At 57.8% G+C, this 10358-nt stretch overlaps 1 protein-coding gene across 1 annotated transcript; it reads right to left on the minus strand.

Moving 5' to 3' along the window:
• Positions 1-2976: 2976 nt before the first annotated feature.
• LOC103887874 lies at positions 2977-9258 on the minus strand. Its single transcript, XM_017944640.3, has 3 exons — positions 8743-9258; positions 8096-8464; positions 2977-5583 (listed from the first exon to the last, which is right to left on the minus strand). The coding sequence occupies exon 3, from the start codon at positions 5158-5160 to the stop codon at positions 4108-4110; it is 1053 nt and encodes a 350-aa protein (XP_017800129.2). The 5' UTR covers positions 5161-5583; positions 8096-8464; positions 8743-9258; the 3' UTR covers positions 2977-4107.
• Positions 9259-10358: the final 1100 nt, after the last annotated feature.

The following is a 10358-nucleotide window of genomic DNA, read 5'->3' on the forward strand; positions in this document are numbered from 1 at the left end:
GCGAGGCCGCGAGCCCACAGTTTGCTGCTGCTCCTTCACCCTCCATTGTCATTCCTCGGCCTGGTGCAGCCCAACCCCTTCCCACCTTTGTGTGGTTCCAGGCCCGTGCATGACACGCATGTTCCATTTCCATGTGCCACCGGCCCCAGAGCCCATTCTGTACCACTCGTTTTTTAAATCAGTGAAGGGTGGAAAGGAGGCGACTCTGCACTCACAGCCTCTTGTAGCTGCTTTTCCCAGGCTTTGTCCACATGGGCTCCAGTCACCGTCGGGGCCCTGTGCCTGACCCCTGGGCAGCGTCCTCTTCCATTTCTTACAAGGTGGCTCCATGCCAGCGCAGCCATATGCCCTGGAGAAATGGGCAAAGGTGTGCAGAGGTTACCCCTGCCCAACAGGAGGGAGCACAGCCCCAGGTTTACCTGCTGTGCCTTCCAGGGAACCCCTTGCAACCTCAGCCTGCAGGGGCCCAGGGTGTGGGTTCTGGATTTAGACAGGCATGGGCCTCCTCGCGTCAGCCATGTAGACTTGGGAGACGCGTGCATGTCTGGACGCAGTTTCATCACCTCCATATGAGAATGGCTGCAGCTCCATGATCACAGGTCAGAGAGGATGAAGCAGCCCCTGCAGGGGAAGCCTTTCCTTATAGGACCAGGCACGTGGAGGCCCCAAGCAGAGGTTGCCGTTGTTCCTTTTGCTGCAATGACAAGCGTCTTCAGCACCTGGGCTGCAGCTGTGGTGTAGTAGGTGAGATCAGAGCACCTGCCCAGCACCAAGCTCAGGCTCAGAGCGTCCTGAGAGCGGGAGGGGTGGCGAGGCCTGCGGCGGTGTGGGTGAGGCGGCAGCACCTGCAGGCTGGGGGCTCAGGCAGCCCCTGGAGCTTGCCAGGAGACGGTCCCAAGCCGGGGACCCAGAGCTGACTTGGGCTTTGCTGGCGACAGACACAGCTCATCAGGCAATTGTCACCCAGGCACCTGAGAACATGATACTCAGGGAAGGGCACATGGGCATTAGCCAGTCTGTAAACATGCCGCAAACTCTATAGAAGTAATTGATTAGTAACTATCATGTAATTGCAGGGTAATCACATGGTTATTTTTGCTTTGCAAATTAAAGTGTTACTATGAGATTGAACAATTAGGCAGGGTAATTATACCCTGATTCACATGCTAACTCCGAGTAGAATCATCAGGTAAACCCTAGGATGGGTAGTTACTATACAAACGTGGAGCCGTTGTGACCACATAGTTATCCATTAATGGGAGAGTAGCTGGCCTCCTGTGGGATAAGCCTCCCACCACAGCTGACCCTGACTTCCCTACGAGCACAGCCAGACCCCGAGAGCAACACCGGAAGCCCAGAGGGAGGACGCCAGGAGACCTCGCACCAGGGGACCTGCTTCATGGGGCCCGTTTTTGAGCATGAAGCACATTTTGAGAAAGTTGGTTCTTTTCCTCACACTCTGGGATTTCAGCAGGGCTGGCTGCCGGCACATTAGGGTGAGAACTGGCTGCAGAGACTGCCTCTGTCACAACCTGGCCTGCAGGCTGGGCCACCTGCACCACACCTGTGCCCCAGGCTGTTCAACTCACTTGTCACTTCGGCCTCATGGCTACCCTACAGGAAACCACAAGAGCGAGAGGCACCTGTGTGTCAGTCATGCCGCCCCCAGGCCCAGGAAAGTATCAGCATCTGGCAGGCAGGCCCGCATCCTCCTGGAACTTAGTCACTCACACACGTGCTGCAATGACCCACACCTGTCCAAGATGCCGTCTGTGTCCCTGGGTGCAGGCGACCAGACAGAGGCTGGGGAGGTCGTCCCTGGGTGCAGGTGACCAGACAGAGGCTGGGGAGATTTACCCAAAGCCCCTGTTGTTTTGCAGCGCAACACTCAGCTCCCAGCTGTGTGCCCTCAGGACCACAGGCCAGGCTTTCGGTCGTGCGCTGCCGGCATCTGGGACAGGGGGTCTTGGTGGGGGCTGCTCTGACTGTGGCACCGTGGCAGCTTCCCCAGCCTCACCCACGGGATGGCGGTAGCATCCTCTCCCTATAATATTTAATTAGAGCAATTAAAAATATCTCCAGACACTGTCAAATGTCCCCTGGGGACAAACATTGACTGGTGATCTGGCTTTCACAGGAAAAGGTTGCCCATGCTGGGTCACGACTGGAGTATTGGCTCAAACCAAGTAGCTTCAGGAAATTGAAAAAGGGGATTGTGAGTGACTCAGGGATCTGATAAGTTTAACTATTTCCAAGATACACTGGGTGCTATGAATTCATTACATACATTAAACGCCAAGACCAGGAGTGCTCTATAAGCCATCAGTGAGCTGCCAAGGCGGCGGGGGCCACATCTGGGAGCCCTCAATCACATGTTCTGCTTGGGAAATGCCTGGGGGTTGAGGGGGCTGCACACAGTAGGTGCTCAGGCATGTAGTAGGTGCTCAGGCACACAGTAGGCACTCAGGCACACAGTAGGCGCTCAGGCACAGAGTAGGCGCTCAGGCACACAGTGGGTGCTCAGACACACAGTAGGCGCTCAGGCACGTAGTAGGCGCTCAGGCACACAGTAGGCGCTCAGGCACACAGTAGGCGCTCAGGCATGTAGTAGGTGCTCAGGCACACAGTAGGCGCTCAGGCACACAGTAGATACTCAGAATGCTCAGGCATGTAGTAGATGCTGATGCCGGGCCACTGACACTCATAGGCCCTGTCATGAGCTGAGCATGTTTCTCAGGCCGCCCCGCCCCTGCCTTGCTTTGTTTTTTGTTTTTTGTTTTTTTTTTTGAGACAGAGTCACTCTGTCACCCAGGCTAGAGTGCAGGCGTGATCTCGGCTCATTGCAACCTCCGCCTCCCGGGTTCAAGCAATTCTCCTGCCTCAGCCTCCTGAGTAGCTGGGACTACAGGAGTGCGCCACCAGCACGCCTGGCTAATTTTTTTGTATTTTTAGTAGAGATGAGGCTTCACTGTGTTAGCCAGGATGGTCTCGATCTCCTGACCTTGTGATCCGCCCGCCTCGGCCTCCGGAGGTGCTGGGATTACAGGCTTGAGCCACCGCGCCCAGCCCCCTGCCTTGCTTTTACGTTTCCACTGGACCCTTGGGGGAGGCATTGGCTGGGCCGCCCTCCAGGACACTTCGTTCCCTCTGCTCAGTGTGTTCTCAAGGCCTGAGCGACACTCTGGCCATCCTTCCCTTCCCCAGGACACTTGCCCGTTCCCATCCCTAGATGTCCCAGGCCCCAGGAACCCCTCTGCCAGCCGTCCTGGCAGCCCAAGCTGCCCACCTGACACCATCCCCACACAGCCTGGGATCCACGGAAAGGCGCGGACGTGTCACCCTTGGGGGCCAAGGCTACACTGACACCAGGGCCTGTTGCGAATTCAGCTTAAGGGGAGCAAAGCTGTGAGCCAGGTGAGGCTCCTTGGCCAGCTGGGGGCTCTCCTGGGACACGGCGGGGAGTTGTCGGGAGGGCCCAGCGTCCCCCTGAAATGGAGTGTTGGGACCTGAAGTAAGAGTCAGGGATGCCGCCAGGCTGGCTGACGGCCCCGAGGCCGGCCTGAGTGCTGCCCTGAGGGGCTGGGTGATCCCTGCAGCCTCCGCCCCTCTCGGGGCCTCGGTTAGGAGAGCGCCACGAAGGTCCTCCCAGCCGTGGCATCTGTGTCTGCCTGTGGACAGAGGCAGGGGCAGGCCTCGCCCCGGCCCACCTTCCCTGCAACCTTGACCCCGCGAGAGACCCTGGGTCGGGACGTTGGTGGATGGTGCCCTGCCTTGCATCGCCAGCAGCAGCGCTCTCCTTGATTAAGCAGCACAGCAAGGTGGGTGCTGACTCGGGGTCACTCACAGACCAGAAGGCGAATTGCAGAGCCGCACCCTGTAATTTAGTCAAAATGAAAAGGACAGGAAGGAAAGGTCAATACTGTTTTAAATTAGTCTAACTGCTCCTTTATGTAGAGGACACTCTTGCTCCGAAGGACTGGCAATTTAGCAGTTGGGGATAAAAGGTCAAGCTTCTCGGCCCTAGGGCAGGTAATAAAAGCCAGTGAAATTTTTGGAACTCACACTTGCAGGTTGTCAATTCTGGCTTTTTTGTACAAATTAGTCGACTCAAAGGCTTGAAGAGAAGGCCGTGCAAACCTCACTGGCAAGCCAGGTGGGCGGGGTGGGATCACCCATACAGGCACGGGGAGGGGAAGGCCTGGGGCTGTGGTTGGGGAGATGGCGAGGTCCTGGCCCGCTCCATCCAGTTTCCTGCAGACTGGACCCCAGGCCCTCCTCACAGAGCTCCTCACAGAGCACCCCACAGAAGGGCTGCCCCACAGGGAGGCACTGCGGAGGGTGCCCGAGGTGTCCCCTTGCACTCGGGGTTTGCAAATCTGATCCTTGGCTGCATGAGCGGACAGAGACCAAATGACACTGTTCAACCCACTCCTGGCCACCCACACCGGACGCCTTCACCCCCAGTCTGGGATTTCTGGAGAAGGGGAGCCAGGGGCGGCTCCCTTCTCCCCGCAGGCTTGCAGGGCCCCTCCCAACCTGTGCTGCAGCTCCTGGCTCCTGTAGGCGCCCAGGTTCCTGGGGCTGTGTGGGAGACACAGAAGTGGGGGCACCTCCACAGCACCCACATCCTGCTGACGCCATGCACGTGAGTGTGCATGTGGGGCGGGGCTGCACCAGGAAGGCAAAAATCCCAAATGTCAGTGCCCTGTGATTTGAGGAGTTCAGACAAAGCCTTCCCTGGCGCTGTCCTCGGCCCACTTCCCTATCGTCCCAATGTCCCTGCAGCTTTGAAATGGCTCGGATGTAGGGCAGGAGGGCTGGGTGGATGCTGATCTGAGGCCGAGGTTGAGGGACTCCGGTGCCCCCAGTGCTGATCCGGCTGCTGCCCCAGGTGGGGTTTCGAGTCTGCGGCAACGGAGCCAGTGGGACGCGCTCCTGATGCCAGACCCAGGGGGAAGAGCTGCCCCTGCTCCAAGGTCTGCGCCACGATGGCTGCCAGAGCGAAAATGTGAAGGAGAGAAGAGCTCTCGGGGCCTCCCAGGGAGGGTCAGCAGTGCGTGGCTTGCTAAGCACCCTCCTTTCTGATCCTGCCCTGAGCAGCTCCCTGGGACTTTTGTTGGTCAAAGCTTCAGCTGTGGTCAGAGGATCCGACGCTGCCATCAATGTGCAGCTGCTGCCGTGTGGCTGCAGAGGTGGTTTCTGGAACAGATGGGCCCAGCCCTGCAAGGTGGGCTGGCTCTTTGGCTCCCGAGAGCACCATGGCACAGTGCTGACCTGCGTCCACACGGCCCAGCCACCCAGTCAGCTCGCCTGGTTCTTACATTGCCGACCCACAAATAGAACCCAGACCCAGATCTGTTTCCTCCACTTCCTGCCCTCCTCGCCCCTGCATTTCTGGTCCCACAGAAGCTGTCATGGGTGCCGTGTACCCCATAGGGCGGGAGAGAAAGGTGTGTTCAGAAGCAATCTTGCGAAACGGGGAACAGAGGATGTGGTGCAGAGCTGAGCTCCGGACCGCCAGAGCCCCCGTCTGACTGCATCCTTATGGCACGAGGTCGGTAGATGGGAGGCCACACTCTTTACCTAACATCCAGGACACAGGAAAAGGATGGAAACAGAAAAAAACACATAAATAAATTCAAGATGCATTTTAAAGAACATGAAAAAAATTTTAAAGGACTGCTAATTGTCTAATGTTTTGTTAATTCAATCAGGCTTGTAATTTAAAAATAGCTTTGCCTTTTACTGAAAAAGAAATTAATTATAATTTCTTACTGAATCAGGGGAGAGAATTCGGGACTAGGGGGTTCCCTGAGAAGGTCTTCTTACAGTTACACTCCAATGCCCTGTGGCCAAAGGAGCTTCAACCCCCCTTTTTATGAGGGCTGTGGTGGCCGGAGAACTCAGATGCCTCTGAAAAATCGCAAGCTGGCTGGGCACGGTGACTCACCCCTGTATTCCAGCACTTTAGGAGGCTGAGGCAGGCAGATCACCTGAGCTCAGGAGTTTGAGATCATCCTGTCCAACACAGTGAAACCCCATCTGTACTAAAAATATAAAAATTAGGGCGTGGTGGCACGGGCCTGTAATCCCAGCTACCCGGGAGGCTGAGGCAGAAGAATCACTTGAACTTGGGAGGTGGAGGTTTCAGTGAGCCAAGATGGCGCCATTGCACTCCAGCCTGGGAGACAGAGCAAGACTTCGTCTCAAAAAAATAAAAAAATAAAAAAATCGCAAGCTGCACCCAGGTGTGGATCTGGAGGGAGCCTCCTTGGAAGACTTGGCTGGTGACTCCACCCTCGGTTCAAGCTCAAGGCTGTCCTTCCCTGCGCACACACAGGAGCTCTCCAGGAATGTTTGGAATATCCCAGGGCTGCTGTCTCCTGGCTGCCCAGCCTCTGTGAGCCACACTCCAGCCTGGAGGCCGAGACGGCCGCTGTGGAGACAAGAACTTCCCCTGGTCTGAGGTTCCGAAGGAGAGCTCCGTAGGCGCGGGGAGGGGAGGGTGCCTCACCCGCCAGGCTGCGCTGCTCCGAGGCCTGGCTGGCACCAGCACACACAGGCTTCTCTAGGAAATAAGTCCACACTCAGTGTGGCAGCGGCAAAGTGCTTTTCTCAGCTTCCTGCTTTCCTCCAGAGAGCAAACTAGTGCCTGGTTGTCCGGTTCTGCCTGAATCAACACTCACCGAAAGGAGCTGGTGGAGGGGCCCATGGGCGACAAACAGTCGCAAACCAGACCCCAGAGTCTCGGGAGCTGGGGGCTCCGGGTGGCCCGGGGGTTGTTAATGGGTACCGTTTCCAGTCCAGTCCAGGCCGGCTGTGGTGGGGCTCCGACCCATCCAGACACTGGGAGCCAGTCACCCCCAGAGTAACGAGCTGGGCCTCGAGTTCCAAGTCATCTCTGAGTAGCCGTGCGTCAGCACCACCGTCTGTGACCACGCCGCGCCGGCCTGCCTCCATCTCCTTCCCGCCGCACCCCAGGTCAGGGGCTAAAGGACAATTCAGAGCCTGCTGCCTGCAGGGAAAGCATCTCCCCAGTGCCGCAAGTCTCTGAGCAATTCAAGGCCCAGAACCCCCCAGACATAGCTTCTGCTTTTCGAAATCTGTTCATTCATTTAGCCCCAGGGGACCTCATCCCTGCATGTCCACACCGGGCATCCCGAGGAAGTTGCGGGGGAACCGCACCTCCATTCCTCCAACTCAGAAACCCTCCTCTGCACCGGCAGCTCTGGGCCCACACTAAGAGCGCAGTGTGGCGATCCTGCGGCTGAGACACAGGGTGTCCGGCAGCATTTGGATGGATTCTGCAATATTTGGGACAGACTTACACTAAAAAATCAGTCACCGCTTCTCCAAACTTCCTGTTGAGCTGGGCGCCCTGTGTTTTTATGTGCTGCGTTTTTGTTTTTTGCATCTGGGCACCCTAAGCATAATCTCAAGTTACAAAGTCAGGCCCTGCAGACCCATGGGAGGCAGAAGGGGGCCCCCTAAACATGCCCACCTCCCAGTGCACAGAAACGGAACACATGGGCTCCCTGGCCAGGGGGTCTGAGGGTGGCAGGTGGAATTGAGGCTGCCAGTCAGCCACCTGACATGGAGAGGTGACCCTGGATTATCTGGGGGGACCCAGTGGAATCTTGGGGCACTTCAACATAGAGGCGCAGGGCAGAGCTGGTCTCAGCGACAAGACACCGCTGGCTCTGAAGACGGAGGATGGGCCTGAGGGCCAAGGGATTTGGGCACCTCAGGAAGCTGGAAAGGAGGAAACGGCTTCTCCTCTGGAGCCTCCAGAAGGAACCAACCCTCCCGAGACCTGATGTAGCCCAGGGAGACCATTTTAGACGTCTAACCTGCACAACTGGAAGCTAAGTGTTCTCTTTATAAAAAAGTGTCATGAGTACATAGAGGGTGTAGCTATTTATGGGGTCCATGAGATATTTTTATATAGGCATCCAATGTGTAATAATCACATCAGGGGAAATGGGGTGAAGCCACTATGTTTGTGATAATTTTTTAGAGCAGCCATAAAAAATATATGTAAATAGGACCCAGTTAAGTAACATATATTTTTGGCTTCTGCTCTGTAGAAACTTACACGTGATTTGGGGAGTTGTGAAGGCCTGATTTGATTCTGTTTGTTGTTTGCTTGCTTTTGGGCCTGGTGCTCTGGGCGGGCAGGTGTTTAATTGAACGTGGCCCCTTGCTGGTTCATGTGTTGAGAGAAGGCAGCCTCCAGATTCTGGGAGCTTTTCAGAATCTGTTCATTCATTTAGCCGCAGGAGACCTCATTCCTGAATGTCCACACCAGACATCAGACCTGGTTGCAGACCCGGTGGTTCTAGGACGCAGCAGTGTAGACTGGTGAAGGAGTGGCCAGGGCCTGAGTGAAGCTGGGGCGGCAGAAGCAGCTTTTGATATTTATTTTCTGCTGAGTCTTGCCAGCTTTTACTTTAGAATTTCCTTCCTGAGGAAGAAAGTGGTCACTTAAATGGCATAAAAAATAATGCACCAGGCAGGGGACCCCTGAGACCCTGGGGCCGGGCTCTGCTTAGGGGCCTCACACGGAGGAGGAGGAATGAGACTCTCAAGGAGGCCAAGGTCCCAGGTCTCGGGCTACCGGAGGCTCTGGGGCCTCTGCCTTTCCCCAGGAGCAAGGAAGGAAGGAAGGAATGTACAGCAGCAGGGCTGTGGACGCAGGGCAGCCCCAGGAACAATGGGATGGTCACGCTCCCCGGCCTCCACCTTGCTGGAGCTCCTCTTGTCCCAGGGCAAGCCCAGCCTGCCGCCCGCTGCCTGCTTCTCCTGCACTGGAGGCCTCCAGGTCCAGAATAGTTGCTTGGGGCCAGCATTTGCATCCACATCTCCTCCACATGTTAGAAAACTTGGGCTTTGTTTTGTAGTCTGCTGGTTCCGCTCAGCAAATAGAATTGTGCATAACTGTGGAGGGGCCCTACACGGAGGCCCAGCCCGGGAGACCCACCACGGGCTCAGGAACACGGCTTCTCCCTCTGCCTCCTGGTTTCTGTCTCCGACCATGTCTCTCCAAGCCAGTCAGTCCTGCGAGGCCACAGTGGGGACGGGCTGCACCAGGGGCCTGCCCTGCTATGCTCGCCTCTGCCCGCGCTGGGCTCTGCCTGAGAAGGAGCCCGGGGTTGGGCTCTGTGGTGCCCACTCTCAGGTGGGGCTGCGGGAGGCCTGCTGGGCCCACGGGGATCAGTGTGATGAGCGTGACTGGCGGATGTGCGGGCCTAGGATGAGCAGAGGGACCCGGCAGAGCCACGACCGCAGGCCCAGGGCCCCTGTTGGCCCCAAAGCCAGTGTGGCGGCCGTGGCTGGGACCCTGACAGGGGCGGCACTGGCGTGAGGTCTGACACCTGCCAAGTTCCCGCGAGCTGCCCCTCGATGACGCTCGCGCTCTAACTCTGTCCCAGGCAACCCGGAGGTCAGGATGGGCATCCCCCTGCTTAAGGGGCAGCTGAGGCCAGGGCGGGCCGGGGCGGAACGGCGGGCTGCGGGCAGGAAGCCCATGGAGCTCAGATCTGCTGCAGGTCACGACCCGTGCCAGGCTTGGGGTCCCCATCCCCAGACACAGATGGCGGCACGTTCCCCTCAGACCGTCCACCTGGTCTTTGGCCAAGCCGGGGCCCTCACAGCAGGCTGCTGAGTTCAAGGCCGCCCCCGGGCAGCCGGGCTGGGACCCTCGCCCGCTCCCTGGAGGCACATCCGCCCGCCGCCGGGGTCATGGGGGAGGATTAGAAACCACTCAACGGAACGTCGAGAAGGCGAGCGGGGTGGGGATGGGGTGGGAAGGGGACAGGCCCTTCCCGACACGTGGGGAGACGCGTGGCCGTGAGGTGACGCCTCGGCCTCTGAGGCTGGAGATGGGCTGGATTCGGACACAGCTCGAATCATTTACTCACCACGTCAGGCGTGGGGGGGGGCGGGGCCTGCTAAATCCCGGCTGATGATAGGCTGGATTCGGACACAGCTTGAGCCACTCACCCTCCACGTCCCCCTTAGGAGGGGGCGGGGCCTGCTAAATCCCCAGTGCCCAGGTCCCAGGGGCATCCCATCCACAGCCTCAAGGTCCCTGGCTTCCCCTGGGGATGGGGCTGTGGCACCTGTGTCCTCCCAGTTCCCAGGTCCCATTGATACACACGCGGGGGTACCTGGGGGAGTTTCCTAACTCCCCTTCCTCTGAAGGCCAGGCCTGGGAGAATGAATTATCCAAGCACCTACCCTTGCTCTACCATGGCAGGTTAGAGAATGTGAACGGAGCTGCTTGGCTGCACACCTTGGGGTGGGTGTCACCCTCTTTTTAGCCTCAGTTTCACCATCTGTGCAGTGGGTACCAGAGG

Source organism: Papio anubis, chromosome 16 (assembly GCF_008728515.1).
Source record: "Papio anubis isolate 15944 chromosome 16, Panubis1.0, whole genome shotgun sequence".
NCBI classification, from domain to species: domain Eukaryota; kingdom Metazoa; phylum Chordata; class Mammalia; order Primates; family Cercopithecidae; genus Papio; species Papio anubis.

Coding starts and splice junctions, on each gene's coding strand:
- LOC103887874 (XM_017944640.3), bottom strand. CDS start 5,160: ATGGCAGCGTCGGATCCTCTGACCACAGCTGAAGCTTTGACCAACAAA.